The sequence below is a fragment of the Ursus maritimus genome (assembly GCF_017311325.1).
Source record: "Ursus maritimus isolate PB19 chromosome X unlocalized genomic scaffold, ASM1731132v1 scaffold_X1, whole genome shotgun sequence".
Lineage (NCBI taxonomy): Eukaryota > Metazoa > Chordata > Mammalia > Carnivora > Ursidae > Ursus > Ursus maritimus.
In genome coordinates this window covers 118,427,931-118,451,304 of record NW_024423319.1, presented here as the reverse complement: position 1 = coordinate 118,451,304, position 23,374 = coordinate 118,427,931, and the positions used below count along the sequence as shown (strand labels likewise).

General features: G+C 49.7%; 1 protein-coding gene across 1 annotated transcript in view; it reads left to right on the top strand.

Annotated features, from left to right (window-relative positions):
• Positions 1-23,374, top strand: part of SHROOM2 (shroom family member 2) — a 137,666-nt gene that overhangs the window by 53,583 nt on the left and 60,709 nt on the right. Inside the window, exon 2 of the mRNA XM_040634605.1 lies at positions 9,321-9,472. Coding sequence (XP_040490539.1) covers positions 9,321-9,472 — 152 coding nt within the window. The remainder of the gene's footprint in view (positions 1-9,320; positions 9,473-23,374) is intronic.

Below are 23,374 nucleotides of genomic sequence, written 5' to 3'. Positions count from 1 at the left end.
CTTGTCTCCCCCCCCCCCCCACCCCCGCCTACCCACAGCATAATACAGTTTTGCTGCTCGGGCCCCATGCGTGTCCGTACTGCACTTGTCACCTGGAGTTTGTATCTGCCCAGGTCTGGTTCGGAGACAAACCGTGCCGTAACTTGAGCAGAAAACGCCTCCTATGAAGCAGGATTCAGCACGTTGGCCAGATACCAACACAGCATTCCGTCTCTGTCTTGTCGGTTGTGCGACGAGGAGCACGCGCCATAGGCTGTAAAGCCCACCAACCTTTAAACACTTATTACTGTATGGCTCCGTTTTATAGAACGGTTTGCTGGGCCCCAGTGCAAAAAATTAACTAGTAACAGATAATTAGTCAGATTCACAAGTAATCACTCCTACCTGTCCCAGGAAAAAGGGAACTCTTAAAGAACACACAGCAGGGCTGTAACGAGCAAGCTCTGCCTCCAGGACGGAGGAAGGGGGAGCTCAGGAAGCAGCCCATGCCTCCCGGCTGAGCCTCAGAGCTCCGTGGAGCGGATGTGCCTGCAGCCCGCTGACTGTGGGGACATTCACTGAGCCACACGGGGCTGGCCAGCCGCAGGCTGCCCCCCGCTGCTGTGCAGTCTCACCGGGGAGCTGGCCGGGCTGGTGACGTGCCTGTGGAAATGCCTCCTGGGAAGGCACTTGGGTGACGCTGCTGGGGCTCACTGGAACTTGCCAGGAAGCCACCGTGCTGCTGGGCGCTGCACATGACGGCCGTGTCCACGGGAGCAGGCCGAGAGGAGAGCAGGCTGGAATTACGAAGGGAAGGCCTGTCCTCCTCCTGTGTCCCTTCCGCGCCCTCCGCTGACTGTGCTCATCGCGGGGCCAGCCAGCAGAGCGGGAATGTGCACAGGGTCCCACTGCAGTGTCTCCGCATGGGGCTGTGAAGGGCGCATCTGGGGCCGAGGCGGCACGTTAGGCGAATGGCCGCAGCATTGGAATAAGTCGTTGACAAAGCCTTGTTTCTCCTCCTGGCTTGTAACCTCCCTGACATACGGTGGTGTTCAGAAAATGCTCCCTGAATGTCACTTTCCAGACACCCTTTCACAGACAGGCCTGTGTTCCCTGGAGTGCAGTGATGATGTGGTCAGATGCAGTCCTCATGCTCTAGACCTTTTGCCCCGTCTGGAGGAGGCGCATACCTCAGGCCTTGCTCTGCCCCAGGCGGGCAGTGGAGCCATGGCTCAGAATGAACGCTCCTCTGGTACGCCATCCAGCTGGCCTCCCTGATGCAAACCCCCTCCCTTCCCTGTTCCTCCGTGAGCGGTCCTCCCTTTTTCTGTTTAGACCCCTGGCTGCTAATTGCAGCCTCCAGATCTCATCTGGCTCTTATGGACTTTTCCCTAGAGATCTGTGTTGGCCATGTGCCCCCTTAGAACACGGGTTCATCACCCAGTCCCCTCTTCCTTCCATGCATCTCATCGGCCTAGCTCTGTCCCTTCAGCTGCCATGGTCCCTCTGTCCGGGCCACATCGGCCTTTCCTTGTGATAGGGCCTCATGTGACAAACATTCCTGTTAAAGAGGCTAAAAGGAGTATGTGAAAATCTTCAGAGCAGACCCTCATGTTCCTGAAAGCCTTGGACGAAACCCCAGCTTGCTCATTTGCGTCCAAAGCCTATGAGGTGCATTGTGGTCTATTTGCTTAGTTTTGGGGAGGCATTGTTTTATCTTTTCTCTTGCTTTTTGATTTAGGTTCTCATCTATGAGGAAAAGAGTTTTTTCTTTCACCACTAAGATTTTATTGGCGGTTTAGATGATGCGTACATGGACATTTCATTTTGTACACCTTTTAACATAGATAACCAAAGATCTAAAAAGCTGTAGTCCATGATTCTTTCCTGAACTGTTGTTCTGGTGACTTTCGAGCTTAAAGTGTGGAGGCAGATTTTCCTTCAGAAGATATCGAGTACCAGTATGTTCTGTGTTGATAATTGTTCAGTCACAGATCCCGCTCATTCACAGTTCACAATTTACTCTCCTTAATGCATGTTCAGATTGTCAGGTTTTCAAGGCACGTTGACAAAGTGTTGAGGGAAGCTGCACTAGCGTGCTCAGGGACTGTGAGAGCCAGGATCAGGGAACGGTTTTCTTCAGGAAATGTGGGGATAGAAGCAACCTCCAATGTTCAGGACACATTAAATACACAACCGTGACTCCAAATTGCTGTGTCGTATGCTTTTATTGGCCATGAAAACTGCTCCCCCACCCATGGAATGTCAAGTTGACCCCCAGACAGCCACAGCCTTCTGGGGTTCAGTATCGCACTCTTGTCTGGTTGTACCAAAAAAGAGGCAGCAAATGATTTCACCTCTTAAACAAACAAACATTTACACCTAACTTGGATGAGGTGGCATTCCCACCTTAAAAATATTCATAGAGCCCCAACTAGGGGCACCTGGGTACCTCAGTCAGTTGAGTGTCTGACTCTTGGTTTCAGCTCGGGCTGTGATGTCAAGGTCGTGAGACTGAGCCCCGTGTAGGGTTCTCTGCTTAGCACAGAGTCTGCTCGATGTTCTCTCTCTCGGTCTCCCCCTCTGCCCCTCCCCCCACTTGCACAGGATTGAACACTTTCTCTAAAATAAATTAATCTTAAGAAAATATTCCTAGGGCTACTCAAAAGCTTACATTTCCAGAATAGCAATGAGATCGTCCTCTGGATTGTCCTAGGAGACAGGGCCCACCAGTAAGACACGGGGGTATGATCTTAGACTGGTCTTCCTCCATTTCTCCTTCTCTAGAGGCTGGACTCTCCTCAAGCTTTAGTTTCTTCATTTCCTGTAGGTAGATCTTTAGTTTCTTGGTTAGCCCCTTCAGCCTGGTTTCCCTTGTGTTGGCACTTTTTTGTTTGAAGGGTTTTGCTTCGTTTCCACTTAGCGGGAGCAGGGGTAGCCGACAACTTGCGGATCTCCTCTGAGGCTCCCTCACTACCCATCTACCTGAGTTGCCCTTTCTTCTGGGCAAAAATCTTGGGCATTGGAGAGGCTGCCAGCCAGTGCCAAGATGCTGGAGAGAAGGAGCCTTCTGGAAGCTGGGCTGCCTGGCTGGTATGGCTCCTCCCGCCGCAGCGGGGAGCTGGTAATGATGACTTGTGAAAGTCTCCACAGATCTAGGTGGAAGTTTCCAGTTTCCAATGGGCTTCTCTGTTACCAAAGATACACACTCAGATTATTGCACAACTTGATACTTCCCCTGGGTGAGTCAGCTTTCCTTTCTGAACCAACTGGGCTCAAGGAGAATGAGTAAAATATTCAAATTAAGCAAGCTGAAGCAGTAACTTCGGGGATTTTCCTGTCTAACAGAAGCCATTGCTTTGTCATGGAGTGCCTGTTGTCTGGACAGTGAAGCATTCTTGAGATGGAACTGATAAATCACAGGTGTGATTCATGGCCTTTGAAATAGGATATTGGACTTAATGTTCTTCTTTCATTTTTATCTCTGGTCATTGTGATTTTCTGAATTACTGGAGTTGAACACCTCGGCACCACTGGCCTCATTCTTCTTTTGGTCTGTCGCGTCATCTCCAACCACATCGTGAGGCCTTCCCTTACAGCTTCTAGAGTCCTTGCTCACGTTCGTTCTCTGCCCTGTGTTGCTGGGAGCCCTTGTTTCTATTCAGTGCCAAGATGGAGTCAAGGATCTTCGTCCTTGCCGTTTCATTCTTGGGCAGGAGAAACTCATTTTGCGTCTGCCTACAAGATGAATCTTCCAGCAGTATTTGCTTGAATAATGTCACTTCCCTGCTTCCACACCCTACCTTCTCTGGGCCGCCACTGTCTACAGGATATTGTCCAGATTCTGATTCAAGGTCAAGTTCCTAATCTTCCCCCTTCTGGCCTTATCTTCAAACACTCCCTTGTGAGAGCTTTACACCCTGCCAGGCTGACATTCCTCGGACGCGCCTGGGCTTCCTGCCTCTGCCCCTGTCTTCACGTCAGGACCCCACTTTGGAATGTCCTCCCCCATCCACGCTCCTCCTTTCAAGTTGTGTTTGTGGCCCTTCCTATTTGTGAAACCTCATTTCCTCCCCTGAGACAGAGGTGAACGTTGCCCCTCGCATTCCCACTGCACTAGACGAGAGACGTTTCGGTCTGCCACCAGACTCGACTCGTTTGCCTCGGTGGGCCTTCATTCTCTATCATCTGTTACGCCCCTTCACTGAAGTACGGAAACTTTGTTCCAAAAAGACTCTCCTTAACTGTTTCCCTCCCTGCTGTATCCGGCCAGAACATTTCCCTAAGAAGGATAAGACGTTCTGCACATGGTGGGACATCTGAGTCTTCCCTGGGACTGCGGCCGTGAGTCCGCCACATGGAATGCAGGTTGATAACTCAAGGTGTGGAGTATGTGGCCTGGTGTGGGCACTTGGGGCTTTCATTCTGTGCGTGGGAAGGGCGTGGCACATGGGCCTGCAGCGTGGGCATGGAAGGATTTGTCTCTGCCTGCCTGCCTGCCACTTTGCACGGGGACTTTTCTGAGTTGGAGCCAGGGACCTCAGGACCTTTTCCCGACTGCTGGCGGCCGGAACTGCCCTGCGGGTGGCCCCGGTGTCCCACAGACGTTTGGCAGCTGCCTCGGCTGGGTAACAGTGCCCCGCGCCGTGACCGAGTGGTCGATGCCGCACGTGTGATGCACTGTCAGATCCCGGCCCCCAGCGTCCCTATCCTCCAGGGGAGCGCGCATGTCTGCTGTATTCTTCAGCACGTTGAAGCCTAATGAATCCCACCTAAGGGGAGATGTTTGGGGGCGGTGGGGGAGTATAGAATGGAAGTGTTCACTGCTGCTTTTTGTTTTATGGCTACTTTCCCCGTCAGCACAATAAATTTCAAAGAGAAGCTTTCTCCTGGCAGGGAAGCCAAGGGGTGGTTAAACACCCAGCTACTTTATCTCCCAAACCCAGACCCGTCATTTTCTGGGAAGTGTAGGTGGAGTGTGGTCAGGACCAGGCAGAAGGTTGTTTTGCAATGCAGTCCTCATTTATAGAGGACAAACTTTAGGAGTCTTCACCGGTAAGAAGGCATCACAAGATCTTCGTGGTGAGGCCAGACTAGATGACAGTGTCTCCCAAGAGTCTCACAGAGTTTGTTCATGGAGGGCTTTGTGGGGATGAGACTGAAAAACCCACCCAGTGGGAGCCGAGCCGCACCCCGTGATGTGCCCCCTCCAGGGCGTGCTGCCTTCAGCTGCCCTACGACCCTGCAGGGCGTTCATCCTAGTGGTTTTCCCTCAAGACTGTCTTGTGATACCCCAATTCGGTGGCAGTCATGGTAGGGAGGACCCTGCCGCTCACGCTTGTAGCGGGTCAGAATCCTCTTGTCGTTAGATACTCAGGAATGTGTGATTACTCTAAATGTACGTAACACGGAACTTGACCATTTTAACCACTTTCAAGAGTGCGGCTCCGTGATACGAAATTCGCATACTGCAACCATTATCCATTGTTCCAAAGGTTCCATCTTCCCAAACTGAAATTCTGTACCCACCAAACCATAATGCCCACTCCCCCAGCCCCTGCTGACCTTTATTCTGTGTGCTGTCTCTGTGAATTGGCCTCTTCTAGGTCCCCCATATGAATCACACAGTCCCTGTCTTTCTGTGGTGGCATATTTCACTGCATGTCACGTCCTCAAGGTCCATCCATGTGGTAGCAGGTGTCAGAACATCCTTTCTTTTTAAGGCTGACCTACATTCCATTGTATGGATGGACCACATTTTCATTATGCATTTACTTCTTCATGGGCATTTGAGTTGTTTCCACTTGGAATGCATAACCGTTCACAGGTGAAAACAAAATTCTTTTTTTTTTTTTTTTTAAGATTTTATTTATTTATTTGACAGAGAGAGAGACAGCCAGCGAGAGAGGGAACACAAGCAGGGGGAGTGGGAGAGGAAGAAGCAGGCTCTCAGCGGAGGAGCCCGATGTGGGGCTCAATCCCAGAACGCTGGGATCACGCCCTGAGCCGAAGGCACATGCTTAATGACTGCGCCACCCAGGCGCCCCCTGAAAACAAAATTCTGTCCTGAGAAATCGGTGATGGAATGATTCGTACTTTGTAAATGTGCATTTCTGAAACCATTCAAAATACAGGCCAGGGCGCCTGGGTGGCTCAGTGGGTGAAGCGTCTGCCTTCGGCTCAGGTCATGATCCCACGGTCCTGGGATCGAGCCCTGCATTCGGCTCCCTGCTCAGCGGGGGGTCTGCTTCTCCCTCTCCCTCTTCTGTGTACATGCACTCTCCCTCTCTGTCTCAAATAAATAAAATATTTTTTAAAAACGCAAAAGCTCAGGCCCTACCCTGGACCTGCTGATCAGATCTGCATTTTAAACCCTGGGAGATTTGTCTGCACATTACAGTTTGAGAAGCGTTGGTCTCTGAAGCCTAGAAATGTCCTCAGAGCAGGAACTCCACCTTGCAAGACCCACCGTCTCCCACACGATCTACCAAGTTGTGTGTGCACAGTACTTGCTCAATAGCTACCTATTAAAGAGTAAATACCAACTCTGAACTCCCCCATGTGATGGCCTTTTCGTTCTCACTCACCCCACCAAAGCATTTAACGCTAGTATTTAGGCAGTAGTTACTAGGTGCAGACCTAAGTTACGGCCTGCATGCCTTCTTGCTGTGTTCTAGATTTTGCCCTTATAATCGTATTATACTCGATGCTTGGGAAGCGGGGAGGGAGGAGATGAAACGGATCCAGGCGCTCCTGGAAGGACTGCCACCTGCCTAGAGAGCTGCAGCCCTCAGGTCCCTGTGTGGGGGGCAGGTGCTGTGGACCCAGGTAGTGACCCCAGCTGGAGCGTTGGTAAGCGTCCCCTGGGGCTTTCCCTACCCCACCAGCTTCGCCCGCCCTCCTTGGCAGTGTGCACTCTGATGGTGGCGGTGGTGATGGCGGCTTCTTCGACGCTCACGCTTCCTCCTTTATCCCCTGCCCTTTCACTGGCCCCTGTTCTGCCAAAGCTCTAATTACTGGGGACCCAGGGTTTCCTTCTCTGTGGTTCTCTGCCCGTGGCTCTGTCTTCCGTTTAGGTAGTATCCTTCAGTCTCCCCACCCCTCTCGTCCTTAAATATCTTGTGCCGGGGGTCTCTCCATGTGTAGGCCACCTGTCCCTGGGAGCTGTCCTCCCGCTGCCAGCTGCCCACTGCCCCCTCCACCAGGAGGCCCCTTGGCCTCTCCCATGGGGCACGTCAAAACCCACGCTCTCCACCGCGTGTTACCTGCACCTTGCCACGACATGGCCGAGGCTGTAATCTTGGGCGGGTGGAAACTTACTTAGAATCTGTCTGTTATTACGTTGGGATAAAATTGTCTAGACTTTTGAAACCAGTTATTAACAAAAATATGAAGCAATCCATTCAGTGAGGAGTAGTCATTTAGTTTTGTTGATGGTGTTGACTTGCAATGAATAATTGCTTTGTGAACCGAAGAGTTCAGCTGCCTTGGATCTAGGTGGAGGTTTTGGGGAAATACCATGCATTTGCAGAACCGAGGCATCATCAGTCGCTTAGTACCCAGCTTTTTAGCTACAGAGGGAAAATGTACTGCTCTAGCACCTTGTGAGGGCTTTGGAAGTAATTCTTAGCTTAGCCATGGCAAGCAGTCGAGCCGTGAACTTGTAAACTGTACACAGATAGGCTCGTAACCGTTAAACTTTTCTCGCTAGTTTTCCTAGCAGTTTGTAAAGATAATAGCTTTTTCGTATAACTTCGGGGTTGGCAAACTTGTTTTTGTAACAAGCCAAGTAGTAAATATTTTTGGCTTTGTGGGCCAGAATGCTCAGTTCTGTCCTGTAGCAGTAGGTAAACAAGTGGGTGTGGTTGTATTCCAGTAAAATGTTATTTACTGGGAAAAAAAAAAAGGGCAGCTGGCTGGGTTTAGCTCATGGGCCATAGCGTGCCAAGCACTAGTACAGAAAGCGGGGTGGGTTAGTTGCTGCTGAGTCGATCATTCGTGTATCAGAAAAACTAGGATTAAAGCTCAAGATGTCTCAGGATTAAAGTTATCAAATGGGCAACATTCAAGCTTTTCATGAGTCAGGACGTGTTCATACATACGTGTGTAGCACAGAGTCGTGAATGCCATAATATGCACGGTGTGGCATAGTCTATTAGGGCTGGAATCAAAGAAGTTGTTAAGTGTTAGGGATGTGGAGGAATTGGAGCATTCGTATGCAGATGGCCTGTAAAATTGTGCAGCGCTAGGGGACAGCCTGACAGCTCCTCGAGCCCTCACCACACTCGCTCTATGACCCAGCAGCATCATTGCTAGGTGCAGACCCACGGGAAATGAAGACGCATGCTCACACAGAAACTTGAACATCCGTGTTCGTAGCAGCATAATAGCCGGAAAGGAAAAACTCCAGTATCCAGCAGCTGACGAATGGAGAATGAAACGTGGTATTCCATATGACGGAATATCATTCAGCCATAAAAAGGAATCAGGTTCTGACAGGTGCTACTGCATGGATGAGCCTTGAAACGTTATGCTGAGTGAAAAGAAGTCAGTCACAAAATGTCACATGTTGTAGAGTTCTTTTTTTTTTTTTTTTTTTTGAGATTTTATTTCTTTATTTTTGCAAGAGAGAGAGAGCAAGCATGGGGGACGAGGAAGAGGGGCCGAGGAAGAAGCAGGCTCCCTGCTGAGCAAGGAGCCCAATGCGGGACTCGATCGCAGGACCCTGAGATCATGACCTGAGCCGAAAGCAGACGCTTCACCGACTGAGCCGCCCAGGTGTCCTGTAGGATTCTTTTTATGTGAACTGTCCAGTACAGACGAATACATATAGACAGGTAGTAGGCTAGTGGGTGCCGGGGCTGGAGGGGATCGGGAAGTGACTGCCCACAGCTAATAGGCTTAGGGAAGTGTCCTGAAACGGGACATGATGCTTGCACAGTTCTGTGAGTGTACTAAGTAGCCATTCAGTTGTACATTTATATGGGTGAGCTTTGTGGTATTTGAATTCTGTCTCAATCAAGCAGTTACAAACATCTAGGTATGGGATTAATGTTATGAGAAGTAGTAAATAACGGAAACCGTCCTTAGTGTTGGGATGAAGGAGATCCAGAAGGCAAACCCGTATCTTTGGATTCGCTGTTTCGGGTCGTGACTGTTTCTGAGCACTCATGCTCTTTTCTGTTCCCTTGGTGAATGGTAGCCCTCATCTGCCCCTGCAGAGGCCATCCCAAGTAAGAATCAGTGCAGCCTCAGGGCCCCGGAGGGGTCCAGGCTGATCCCAGAGCCCGTCCTGGAACCTGTGGGTTTAGAAGCTCATGAGACGTGCTTCTCTGTTCCAGATTGAAGAAGGAAGTAAAGCTGCGGAGGTGGACAAGTTACTGGCTGGGGACGAGATCGTCGGCATCAACGACATTGGTCTCTCGGGGTTTAGACAGGAAGCGATTTGCCTGGTGAAGGGGTCTCATAAAACCCTGAAGCTGGTGGTGAAAAGGTAAGACCCATGCCTCATGCCATCTTTACAAAGATAAGCGAGTGAAAAAGCAGAATGTGAAGCGGCTTGGCTGGTCTGTGTCCCTGCAAGCAATCCCAATTTGAACTTGCGGAGGGGGGGGGGTGTGCACCTAAAATTCTATTTCTTGGCCAAGGATGAAGCGTGTGTGCCCACGTAGAATTCTATCTCTTGGCCAAGGATGAATCCGGCATCAAAAACTTAAAAGATACCTTCTTGTATTGCTACGGATTGTTCATGTGATTTATGAAGTGAATTTGAAGTCTCTTCTCTTCAGCAGTATGTAAATCATTAGCAGAGAGCTGGGCTCAGGTTCCAAATGAAGTGTTGTTCCTACTGTTTCCACAAGGTGGCAGGCTTCCTTCTGCGTTTGCATTTTTTATGCTAAAATAGGGCGTGACTGCACCCAGACCTTAAGTTTCCAGGGCTGGCCTGAGATCTGCAGGGGAGCAAGCTGCCTGTTCCTAGAAATCAGATTGCCGATGGAAGTTTGGAGGACCTTAAGAGGTTAGAAAAGCGGGATTAGGAATGTGATGCTTTAAGACCCGGGAGCTAGCACAGTACTCCTGGAGCCCCGTAAAGGTACTTGGGATTTGTTGTCTTCGTATGGGACTATTTCTCCACCTTGCATTTTGTAGGTTGGCTAATTCATAGTAAAGTGTTTGCATGTGTGTGTGTGTGTGTGTGTGTGTGTGTCCCGTTTTTTTGATACAGTTAGTACAGTCTTTGCAAACTTGGCTGTAAATTTTTTTAAATAGAGTCAAACATTTACTTCAGTTTTTAATACATACTTGAAGTCCTCTTCTGAAAGGACTTTATTTACTCTTTTTTTTTTTTTTTTTTGACTCAAACCATATCCAAGGAGGAGGCTCAAAAACAGGGCAGAAAAAACTCTAATGCGTTGCCACACTGAACTAGCAACCTCACATCTAAGTGGTACAGGCCATCCTCTTTGTAAATGGTAAAAATAAACTCAGATGGCAGTTGGGAAGCCCTGTGGAGAGGCTGAGGTAGGAGAGGGGCTGTCATTTGTACAGTTACTCGTCTGCGGTCCCGTTAATGACCTTGCTAAGGCAGGGTGTGTGTTCACACAGGGCTCTGCGGGAAATGGTGCTGAGATGATGATGGGAACGGAAGCTGGGTCCACAGAGGCGAGCTGGGCGTTATCCGCTGTCTCTGGGAGTGCTCACCGGCCCCCAGGCTGAGTTGGGTTGCCCTGCTTGGTGTCCCATACGAATCTGCAGGTTTACTTGGAAATGAGACGCTAGGTTTTGACCGTCAAGTTGGCAGAGATTTAATAGTAGCAAGGCCCATTGTTGGTGAGGTAGTGGAGGAAGAAGCAGTATTCGACATACTGCCAGTTAGGGTACAGATTAGACAGACGTTCTGGTGGGTAGTTTGGCAGCGTGTTCCGGAAGGCATATCTTGGACGCACAGTTTTTGTTCCCGGGATCCCAGATACTCAGCAAAGGGAAGTTACTGACCTGAGTTAGAGACCATCCGGAGTGAAAAGTGCTGCTGTTACCTATGGTGTCTGCCTTTGCTGACATGGAAGACGCCCCACGAGGTCCAGCTGAGTGCAAAGAGCTGTGTCTGTCCCATTCATACAGGGTTGCTTTTTTTTTCTTTTTTTAAGATTTATGTATTTCTTTTTTTTTTTTTTTAAAGATTTTATTTATTTATTTGACAGAGAGAGAGAGACAGCAAGAGAGGGAACACAAGCAAGGGGAGTGGGAAAGGAAGAAGCAGGCTCCCAGTGGAGGAGCCCGATGTGGGGCTTGATCCCAGGACCGTGGAATCACGCCCTGAGCCGAAGGCAGACGCTTAATGACTGAGCCACCCAGGCGCCCCAAGATTTATGTATTTCTTACAGAGAGTGAGGGGGAGGGGGACAAAGGGAGAAAGAAAGAGGATCCTGAAACAGACTCCCGGCTGAGCAGGAAGCATGTCATGGGGCTGGATCCGAGGACCCTGAGATCACGGCCTGAGACAAAAATCAAGAGTCAGACACGTAACCTACTGAGCCACCCAGACGCCCCTCCCCACCATTCTTACAGTTTTAATTCTCAAAAATATTCTGGTACAGTACACACAGCATAATATTTACCCTGGGAACCATTTTTACACTTGATCTTAGCCAAAAGGCCGAGAAGCGATACCCTGGGAACCATTTTTAAGTGTACCTTTAAGTAGCATATAACTTGTCTAACAATAAGAACTACTGAGCTTGTTGCATTTTTAAAGGGGAGAAGCCTTTGGGGTTCTGTGTGCCTGTGTTCCTAGGAGTCGGCAGGACGTCTGGTCCCCAGGAAACCATCCACTGTGGCATCATGTTCTGTTCCAGGCAATGTCCCAAAGGACATTTATTTATCGCTCTGTGATCAAGACAAAAAGAATGACCCTGAGAAGGGTGGGTGTTTGAATGCTGGTTCCAACATACTCTAAGGCTAACTTTTTACTCTTCATTTGTTTAGTTCCTTTTTTTTTCTTTTTTTAAAAATATTTCATTTATTTATTTGAGAGAGAACGAGAGCGAGAGAGATCACAGAGGGAGAGGGAGAAGCAGACTCCCCACTGAGCAAGGAGTGCGATGCGGGACTCGATCCCAGGACCCTGGGATCATGACCTGAGCCGAAGGCCGACGCTCAACCGACTGAGCCACCTGGGCGTTCCTGTTTGGTTCTTAAAGTAGTGTGTGGGCACGGTTAGTAGAACGCCCGTGTTCAGAAGGGAGTTGGGGAGCAGTTTCCTCACACCCCCGTTGCGCGTCTGCAGAGAGCCACATTGTGCCTGCGGTCTCTTGGGCTGCTCCCTTGAGTTAGGTATGTGCTCGCGTGTTTACGTCTGTATCTGCGGGCGTTGTTGCGTGTTGAGCGTGCTGAGCTCTGGCTGCGGATTTCTCGTCAGGACCGCACGGTGCTGCACGGTCTGGGTCCTCTGCTGTGTTACAGAGCCTCTAGAGACGGACTTTCTGGAGCTTGTGGCGAGTGCATCTGACACACCGCGCTGCGGCGTGGGGTGTCTGTCCCCACGTCTGCATACCTGCGCAATGTGTAGATCGTGACGGTCCACTTCCCGCCCGGGGGACCTGGATCAGAAGGCCTGTGCACCGTACGTCGTAACAGCCCCCTCCACGGTCCTCAGACCACGTTTCAGCCTCACATCCACTCTAGCAGATAGTTTCAGTTTGCTTCTGTTCTCTGCGTGAATGTGACAGGTGAAACATGGCTTCATTGTTGAAACGGGCATTTGTCGTTATGACTGAAGTCAGGCATCATTCCATATGGGTAGAAGCTTTTTTTGAATTAGAGGAACATCTTTTAAGGAAAGAAAAATAAACGAAATTCTGTTCAAAGAAAGTGTTTGTGCCACGGAGGACTGGTCAGTAGAGGGTCAGGGAGAAGGCCCGTGGGGCCTGCTAGCTGATGCAGCGGACGAGGTATCTACAGGGGTCTTCTGGAGAGGGATCGGACTTTTCAAAGCCGTGAGCGACTTATGGGAGCCACTGTGTAGAACCCCAGTTCTACATTCTGTATATCCAGTTTTAATTTTTTTTTTAAAGATCTCATTTTTTATTTGAGAGAGAGAGAGCACAAGAGGGGAGAGGGATAGACGGAGAAGCAGACTCCCCACTGAACAGGGAGATTGACACGGGGCTTGAACCCAGGACCCTGGGACCATGACCTGAGCTGAAGGCAGATGCTTCACCAACTGGGCCACCCAAGTGCCCCGTCTAGTTTTCTTTAAATGAGGGCTGCTCAGAATAATTATCCAGTGTAGATGGGAATTCGTGTTTTAAGCAATATATATAACAAGATACAAAAGCAAACGAAGCAGTTTGTTCACTTTTATTTTTTGCAAATGTACTTTTATTTATGTTGGGTTTTTTTTAATGTATTTGACATATAACACCGTGTAAATTTGAAAATACTTCTAATAGCAGGTATTGTGAAATTTTTTTAAATAACTTTGGGGGCACCTGGGTGGCGCAGTCATTAAGTGTCTGCCTTCGGCTCAGGGCGTGATCCCAGCGTTCTGGGATCGAGCCCCACATCAGGCTTCTCTGCTGGGAGCCTGTTTCTTCCTCTCCCACTCCCCCTGCTTGTGTTCCCTCTCTCGCTGGCTGTCTCTCTCTTTGTCAAATAAATAAATAAAATCTTTAAAAAAAATAACTTTGGATTAATTTTTTTAAAACATTTTATTTATTTATTTGAGAGAGGATGAGCGAACGGGCCACAGCAGAGGGAGAGGGCGAAGCAGGCTCCACTGAACAAGGAATCCGATGTGGGATCATGACCTGAGCTGAAGGCAGACGCTTCACCAGCTGAGCCACCCAGATACCCCTAGATTAATTTTTAATACTCTATGTGGGTATTATTTTTGCCTAATAGAAAAAAGTGTGAAATGGTGCTTTGTTCAGAAACATGAATGAAATTGTCTAACCTGGTTAATTAGTTAATCTTAGGGTCTGTAGCTGTCACCCAGCACCTGGAGAATTACTGCTATAAAATCCTGAAGACGCGGAGTAAGGAGCACTGAAACGTCAAACTGAGTTTCTAGATCTTTCTTATTACGGAGGCACCGATGTACTTTTAAAACGATTTCTCTGAAATGGGTAACATGTATTCTTCTCTGTCTGAATTTAAATCTCTGCTTAAACCCTGCCTTTCTCCTCTTTGTCCATCCCCAGGCTACCACGAATCACATTTCTGTCTCACACGTCAGTTAGCATTCTCTAGCATTTTATGCAGAGCTCCAGAATAGATCGTGTACTGTTCAAAAAAAGAAGAAAGTGGCCAGTTTATAAAAAGGCACTCTGCACTTTATTCATAGACCGAGCCGCAAGCACATGCAATTCCTGTGTGCCCTACGCAGGAGCGCCGCCAAATGACCAGTGAGCTTGTGCAGCCCTTATTTAACGTGGTTCTACTCCCTGCTGTCTCCTCGGGTGCCCGGAGAAGGGGTGCTGTTTATGAAAAACACTGGCAGTGGCCAGCGTAGGTCTGGGGACCCTGGGAGGTTATGGGAACGGGATATGGACCTCTGTGTAAAACCCATAGCCATAGTCTTTGGGGTTTTTTGTTGTTTTCTTTTGTTTTTGTTTTAAGTACATCCAAACCCAGCATGGAGCCCAACATGGGACTTGAACTCAGGACCCTGAGGTCAAGACCTGAGCTGAGATCAAGAGTGTGATGCTTAGGGGCGCCTGGGTGGCACAGCGGTTAAGCGTCTGCCTTCAGCTCAGGGCGTGATCCTAGCGTTATGGGATCGAGCCCCACATCAGGCTCTTCCGCTATAAAATCTTTAAAAAAAAAAAAAAAGAAAAGAGTGTGATGCTTAACCGACGGAGCCACTCAGGCGCCCCTCCCTGCCCACAGTTTTATAAATAAAATGAAGTGGTGGTTCATGTACTGACTCCTTCCTGCTAGTGATTGCTGCTATCTATCTTTTTTTAAGATTTATTTACTCATTTTGGGGGGAGGGGCAGAGGAAGTGGGACAGCCGAGTCCCAAGCAGACTCTGTGCTGAGCGCGGAGTTCGACGCGGGGTTCGATGCCACGACCCCGAGACCACGACTTGAGCCGAAACCAAGAGTGGGGAACCCAGCTGACCGCGCCCCCCCAGGCGCCCCGCTGTTCCCTCTTTTCCACGTAGGCCAGTTTTATTTCAGTGTGTGAGGTGAGCAGGGGACCCAGCAATCAGGAGAGCATTGCCGTGGGCCAGGGGGACAAAGCCATGGCGTCCTGTTTCAGGGGATGCGTGCGGCGCATATCTTGTGGTCACTTGGGGCCGGGAAGGTGACGCACTGGGAGCCGTGCACAGATCTTTCTCTCTCCCAGGTGAAGTTTCTTTCCCAGACAAACGAGAGCAAGCGCTTCCCTTCTCCCAGAGTGTGTCAGCTGGAAACAAAGAACTATAACTGCGGTCCCCCCAAGTGCACATATGTCCTAGTGCACAGTGCCCAGGTGCTCTCCGCCACCAGTGACATGTGGAAGGGCAGCAGGGGGCACCTGCCCAGGATGCACATGACCTGTTGGACCGGGAGGAGAGGCCGAGCGGAAAGTTCTTGCCTTGTCCTTTGCTCCTGGCTACTCGGTGGCTCTACCTTACCTTGGCAAGGAGGTGCCACTCGCAGGAAAGTTCAGGGCGGATGTGGTCATCTCTTTCAAATGTGTCTGTGCACGGCTGTCATCGGCAAGGCTGTCATTGGCAGGGTTCTCCTGGCTGTCTAGGCCCCACCCTGAAGGGTTGATGGGCACTGCAGGGGGTCCTGTGCTGGTGTTTGCACAGACAGCCCCAGGCTCTTTGGCTGGGCAGCCGCAGTGGCTTCAGCAAATGTGCTTGGAGAAGGTGAAGTAAGCCCAGAAACTGGGTCACTGGTGGCATTTTCCTGATCCACGTAGCCGAGTCGACAAGCCTTGGCTGTTGGAGAGGTGCGGAAGGTCCGCCTGGTGTGCGCAGTGTGTCTCGGAGGGCGAGCGTCTCGCTCAGAGCTGGATTAAGGCTGTTGCTGTCTGCGTCTATAAAGTGCGTGCTGAAAGCTCGGCGTGACGAGTGCTGGGACACGGTCCCCCATCTTTCTCACTTCGGGGGCCAATTACCATAGGTTCAGCTCCCCAGAAGTACGTATAACTTCAGATAGCCTGCGGAAAATTTAAATATCCTGCCATTCGTTATTTTGGAAAGCTTGCAATTGCTCTTTCAGCTTTTCTTTCAAATCTATATGGTAATACTAGTTTTGCTTGCATAGAAGTCCACCTGCCCACCTCAACCTTCGTCTTACTGTCAACCGAGACTCAAAACTGTCACAAGCAGTTTTGCCAGGGCCAGATTATCAATAGGGTTGATGTGTGCGATTTTCTGCCTCTTTGCTGGCGGCGCTAAACCCTTTGTGACTCTAATTACCTCCACTAAGCTTGCATGCAGGAGATTAACACCCAAGGAAAGAGGTTCTTTGCAGGAGGCTGGGAGGGTTAGCCGGGCTGTGGGCATAGTTACATATTTGAAGAAAGGGGGTTTCAGATCCAGTGACCGCAGCCGTGCTTGCTAGGAGCAAATTCCTTGCGACGTGCATCGTTTTCTGAATGTCACTCAGTTCCAGCGAATTTTGCCCTGAGCCTGTATTGTGCTGTGCTCCCCTCTGCTCCTGGATCCTTGGAGCTGTCCCTGAACAGGTGGTCTGCACGCAGTCCTGACACTGATTAGCACAGATGGTCTCGAAAGCAGCTTCATGCAACGATGCAGCAATGGCTGGACAGGGATGGCTAGGATGTCGGCAGGTTGTGTCCCTCCTACCTTCCCCTCCCAGGAGCTCTTCCTGGGACAGAAACTGTGCGTGTTTTGGCAGACGCTGTGTGCTTTAGTGGGGATGTTGGCAGGTATCCTGAAATCCTGTGCTTTGGGTGGGTGGTCTGTAGGCATTTGCTCAAGTGTCAGGGGAGAAGTTTCTGTTTTGAGATTTTCAGGGATCGTGGCTATTTGCTACATGCTTATTTCTTGTTAAACAGACTAGACCCAGAGATTTATACTGGACAGACATCCTGACTTCTTTGGGCTATTTTCCATTGTTGTTTTTATTGAGTAAAATCAGGAGAAAAAGAGAAAAGTTGCTTCTGTTCATTCAAATTTAGGCTTATTTACGGCTTGAGCCATTTGATCAGATGAATTTCCAGTTATGTGAAACATTTCATCTTCTCAGTGAAGTAGAAAGTGGTGAAAAGTTAAGATTTTTTTCGTTGTAAAGCATGTAAGTGGTGTTTATAAAACTTAGCGTGAAAACATCGATGAAAGTTTGTAGTATGTTAAGACCTGCAGAGAACGTCTTACTTATCTTCGTTTCTTCTATATATGACTTACCAGCCCTGTTGCTAATCCTTAGAGCTATTTATAATTACTTTTATTAATGGTTGCACATTTGAGTGTCTTGAGTGTCTTCGCCCAAAAATCCGTTTTGTTGACACGTAACCAGGAAGTTGAGTTGGTGCCCTTTTACAATACTGAGGGGGACGTACCCGCGTGTTCGTCAGTGGGGATATGCACTGTGAACTCGGGTGAGATAGTCTATCTTTTTCCTTTTTTCTTTTTTTCTTTTTTTTTTTTTTAAAGATTTTATTTATTTATTCGACAGAAATAGAGACAGCCAACGAGAGAGGGAACACAAGCAGGGGGAGTGGGAGAGGAAGAAGCAGGCTCATAGCAGAAGAGCCTGATGTGGGGCTCGATCCCATAACGCCGGGATCACGCCCTGTGCCGAAGGCAGACGCCCAACTGCTGTGCCACCCAGGCGCCCCTCTTTTTCCTTTTTTCTGACATGAATAGGTTTATTGACATGAAGATGATAAAAGTTACAAGATAAAGCCATCATTTGCGTCTGTTCCAGTTCTGCCTGGGTTCTTTTTTTTTTTTTTTTTTAAGATTTTATTTATTTAGTTGACAGAGATAGAGACAGCCAGCGAGAGAGGGAACACAAGCAGGGGGAGTGGGAGAGGAAGAAGCAGGCTCATAGCAGAGGAGCCTGATGTGGGGCTCGATCCCACAACGCCGGGATCACGCCCTGAGCCGAAGGCAGACGCTTAACCGCTGTGCCACCCAGGCGCCCCCTGCCTGGGTTCTTGATGTGACGTTTCCACATCGTGTTTTGAGCTGACACGCTCAGGGGCATCTCCACAGGCTGAAATAAGAAACGCGCCCTCGCCCTTGCTAGGGGAGGGGTGCGGGCTGCCCCGGCCTCGTGGACGGGAGCCCTGGTGCTTTCATCCTGTGGGAATACTGCGTCTCAGCCTGGCATCTGTTCAAAGTGCAGCTTTGCTGTCTTGTATCTGTTTCAGCTACTTAGGCCGTTAGGGGATTTTTATCTGAATTGTCGTCATGTATAAAAGCAGGAGCTGTCTGACCCTTGTCCCGAAGGACTGTAGATTGAAGCCAGCATGGCATCCCCGTCCACAGCGGTGTGTCATCTCGCCGCTGCCCGGGAAAGGAACCGTGTGCCGTGTCTCGAGTACTGCGTACGTTCATGTAACGTGTTAGAAGCACTGCAGGCAAATGGTGAAGGTCACACCCCTCGGGAGCTAGGTGGCTGCTGAGCGTGCTCGTACGTGTGCACGGGGACTGCTCTGACAAGTGCTGAGCCAACAGATGTCAAGAGGAACGGAAGCAGCTCTCAGCAGAGTCTTTCTTGAGGGTAGGCCGTTGAACTGTCCTGCGAAGGCTGAGCCAGGGCTGAGCCGCAAATGTGGTCCTGCATCTGCGGTACCAGAGCCTCCTAAAGACAGCGGCAGAGGGGATGCAAGCCAAAGGCGTGCAGGGGGAGGTCGCTGGAGGCAGAGAGTGCAGGACCTGGGTTGGCATCTGAACGTGCCAGGAAGGCACGTGCCTGCAACACATAAGCCCGCCCGCGGCTCTGCCCAGCTGATGCCCGTGCTGCTGGCCCAGGGGCGCCCTCCAAACAACAGCTTGGCTAGATGCCTGAGAACGTGGGAGCTTGGGCTTCCTTCTGTGGCAGCTGGGAGCAGTTGAAGACCCTGGAGTGAGAGCAAGAGCTGTCCAGAGCAGAGTTGCAGGGAGATCTGGCAGGAGGTAGATAGATGAGCAGAGGGCGAGGCTGGTCAGGACATAGTCCTCCCTAGGCTTGGCAGGAACAAAGTGGCAAGGTCAGAGCGAGGTTCATTTTGTGTTTGCAGAGTGGTACCTTTTCTCTCTTTCCTTTGGTCCTTTGGGAGGAATAAGAAGGTTGCTTGCACTTGCCCTCTCTAGCACAGACTCCTTACCCCCGACTGGCCTGTACCTCCTCCCCTCCTTGAATTCTAGGGGCCCTCTGCACAGGGCTTGTCCCATGCACTTGAGGGCTCCCTGAGGACCATTTTTACAGTCCAGCCCAGCCTTTCTCCAAATCCAGGCCTTTTCCCACTTCAGGCCCCCTGACTCTTTTCTCTGAGATACTCCCAACGCATGACTGTTGATTCCCCCCCACCCCATGAGTCTTCCCCAACCCCATGTTGCCTGAAAGCCCACACGCCCATCACAGTGTGCACCCAGAGCCAGGGCCCCTGGCCTCCCAGCCGGCGGGTCTGGTCCCGTCAGGCCGATGGAGCCCGTAGTGACCAAGCACACACTCTGTTTCTCTTGTGAGGCAGTGCCCGTTGGCTTCATTCTAAAAGGTTATGAAAATAACCAGCACTTATGTGACGTTTGTGGCAGGGGGAGGAAGGGATTCTGTTCTTTATGAGAATGATAAACATTTTATTGAAGCATTTATTTTAGTAATTCCTTTTTTAGAAGGATTTCCGATGTCTAGATTTGTTCTTAATTTTCAGTGATCGCCTGTATTTTTCGTATTTGTAGTCTAAACCCTGTCCTTCCAAAACTCCCCCAAACACTACCTAGCATATAAAATTACTTTAAAAATTAACGTAACTTTTGATTAATCTTGGTGCATAATTTGTGGGAAAGGCTTCAGGGGGACCCTCATTAGGATGAATAATTTTATCTGGAGTACCAGAAAATGTTCATAGTCAATACTGTGGCTTTTCGATATTTATATGAAAGGAACATTAAGCACCGATGAGAGATTACATTTTGGAAGAGGGACAGCGGTGGCATGGGGGAATGCTCACAGAAGCAGGTGGGCTACAGAAGGAAATGGACCTGCCACGTCTGCAGGATTATCGAGATTGTCTAGAAACAGATGGGGGGAAACGCACACAGGTTACTTGTGGTTATCTCTAGGTCATGGCTTACTTTCCTCTCTCTTCTTAGTGGCTTCTTCATTTTAAAATGTTCTGTATCTTCTTTTTTTTTTTTAAGATTTAATTTATTTATTTGAGATAGAAGGAATGATAGACCACAAGTAGAGGGAAGGGCAGAGAGAGAAGCTGACTCCCCACTGAGCAGGGAGCCCGACACACAGGGCTCTATCCCAGGACCCTGGGATCACGACCTGAGCCAAAGGCAGATGCTTCACCGACTGAGCCACCCATGCACCCCGTGTTCCGTATTTTCCACAATAAGCATGCATTGTAAGGATTCCAAACGTCAGTATGCATTTGGATAGAAAGGATTTCTTCCCTATATGCTGGGATGACCATAGTACAGTATGACTGTGGGCCGAACCCCATTTCCGGTAGTCCTGGGATTGTGGGGCTCCATGCACAGTGTGGGGCATTGCTGGTCCTTGTCTGCTGCACCCCTGCGCACGCCGCCCTGCACAGAAGCAGGACCTCGGGCATCTCTGGGGTGAGCTGCACAGGCATTCATGGCGGTGGTGAGCTGCATGCCGGCTGGGCGTTTACTCACTTGCAGTGCTCACGGCCCTGCCAGCAGAAAGGGTGCGGCAGTAGGAACCGAGGGTGGCATGGTGCTTTCACCCAGGCCTTCACTGGGGTCTCGTGCTCCGAGGGCCGCCTGGGTGGCTCTGGCGGTGAAGCGTCTGCCTTCAGCTCAGGTCATGATCTCAGGGTCCTGGGATCGAGTCCTGCATCGGGCTCCCTGCTCAGCAGGGAGTCAAGCTTCTCCCTCTGCCTCTGCCTGCTGCTCCCCCTACTTATGCTGTCTCTCTGTCTGTCAAATAAATAAATAAAATATTTAAAAAAAAAAAGCCACCCGAGTGTGTGCCTTGTGTGAAAAGAAGCCCCACGATCCAGTGAAAATGAGGCTGTTAAATCTGCTCCCGTTTCTGTTGCCGCTGGGTCTGGGTGAAACGGAGCCAGAGGGACAGTGACTGTGTGTGCACACTAGGTGGCGCCAGAGCGCTCGGTCCCCAGAGCCCTCCTGTCCAGCATCCTCACATGGTCGGGACTGACGAACACGCGGGTGCCCCGCGTCCTCCTCTCCCTCATCAACACGAATCCAGGCGTTTCAGGCAACCAGAGGGGCTGACAAACACAAAGGAGCTGGAACCTTGCCAAGTACATTTATTATGCACTAGGAGGTTCAGAGGACCTGGCGAAAGCTCATACATTCTAGGAAAACATCACTGTGCCCAGTGGCCGTGGGATCCTCGTTTATAGCTTACAGCTATAACCTTGTCACTGCGTTACCGTTTGTTGTTTTTTTTTTAATTTTTAATTTTTTTAAAGATTTTATTTATTTGAGGGAGACTGCACATGAGCAGGGAAGAGGGGCAGAGGCAGAGGGAGAAGCTGACTCCCTGCTGAGCAGGGAGCCCGATGCAGGACTCGATCCCAGGACCCTGAGATCATGACCTGAGCCGAAGGCAGACGCTTTACCGACTGAGCCACCCAAGCGCCCTGCTCTTTTTTTTTTTTTTCCAAAGCCCTTAATTCATAGTGTACTTGTTGACTATGTCGTCTTGAAATAGATGTGCATCTGTGTGTATTATCTTTTTTAAAAGGAGGAAACATGTTTACACTTGGAACACTGCTCTCCCAGTAAGCCAGCCTGTACCCCAGTGTTGCCAGTTGCAGGGTTGAAACATGTTACCACAAAAGACGAAGCATTTTCCTTTCCTAGCCTCTTTTTTTTTATTTGTTTCCCTTCGCCTCTGCTCTCCGTATAGTTTCTTCCCTTCATTAACTATAAAGGAAGATGAAAGACATTGTGGATATGATAGCACAGAAAAAGACATCTGAAAATGAAATTCTCATGGCCAGAACCTTTCTTACGAGGATTCTGAGAAACTCTATGAGGTACAGTTGGGTTTTCAGTCCCTTTACTTCTGTGCTGTGATGAATTTGCCTGTTCTATGCTTTCGTTCATGGGGAAATTCCTGAAGTCAACACATTCCACATTTTGCCACTCAGATATTTTTCTTCATTAATTATGAGTTGTCAGGAGATTTATATTATAAATGCTTTTCAAATTTCTTTTTTTCTTTTTTTTTAAGATTTTATTTATTAGAGACAGAGCATGAGCTGGGGGAAGGGGCAGAGGGAGAAGCAGGACTCGATCCCAGGACCCTGAGATCATGACCTGAACTGAACGCAGACGCTTAACTGACTGAGCCACCCGGGTGCCCCTCAGATTTCTTTAATATTCTTTATCGTGTAATATCCTTGAATGTTTTTGCCTGCTTGAAAGAATGTTTGCTCTCTGTCAAGTACCCATCGAGGCTCGTTTTGAGCTCTTTCTGTGTGGTTTTTTTTTTTTTTTTAAGATTTTATTTATTTGTGTGACAGAGAGACAGCCAGCGAGAGGGAACACAGCAGGGGGAGTGGGAGAGGAAGAAGCAGGCTCCCAGCGGAGGAGCCCGATGTGGGGCTCGATCCCAGAACGCCGGGATCACGCCCTGAGCCGAAGGCAGACACTTAACGACTGCGCTACCCAGGCGCCCCTCTGTGTGGCTTTTTTTAAAGATTTTATTTATTTATTTGACAGAGAGAGAGACAGCCAGCAAGAGAGGGAATACAAGCAGGGGGAGAGGGAGAAGCAAGCTTCCCGCTGAGCAGGGAGCCCAATGCAGGGTCGATCCCAGAGTGCTGGGATCATGACCTGAGCCGACGGCAGACACTTAACAACTGAGCCACCCAGGCGCCCCTCTTTCTGTGTTCTTGATGGGGCTGTAAGCTGTCCGGAGCGAGCCAGTTCTGTCCCACATTGGAGAAGCGGAGACTGGGAGAACCAAGCATGGGTGGGTCTCCTCCTCCCACGGCAGCCTTCTCCTGGAGGCTCTGTTACATTTTCATGGCAGCTCTACGGATTTCTGACTAAAGTTCCCTTCTCACACCCAGGCAATGCAGCCAGAAGACTGATAAGCCCCCCGTGGGGTATGGGGACTGTGGCGTAGCAGCCCAGGGAGGTGCTGCATACAACATTCAGATGCCCTGGCAGGAGTGGGGCACAGCCTCTTGGTTCAGGGCATCATGTGCCCATAATGAGGACCCTTCACTGCGCTGGCAGACAGTCCGAGAGGCTCAGAGGAAGGAGTTC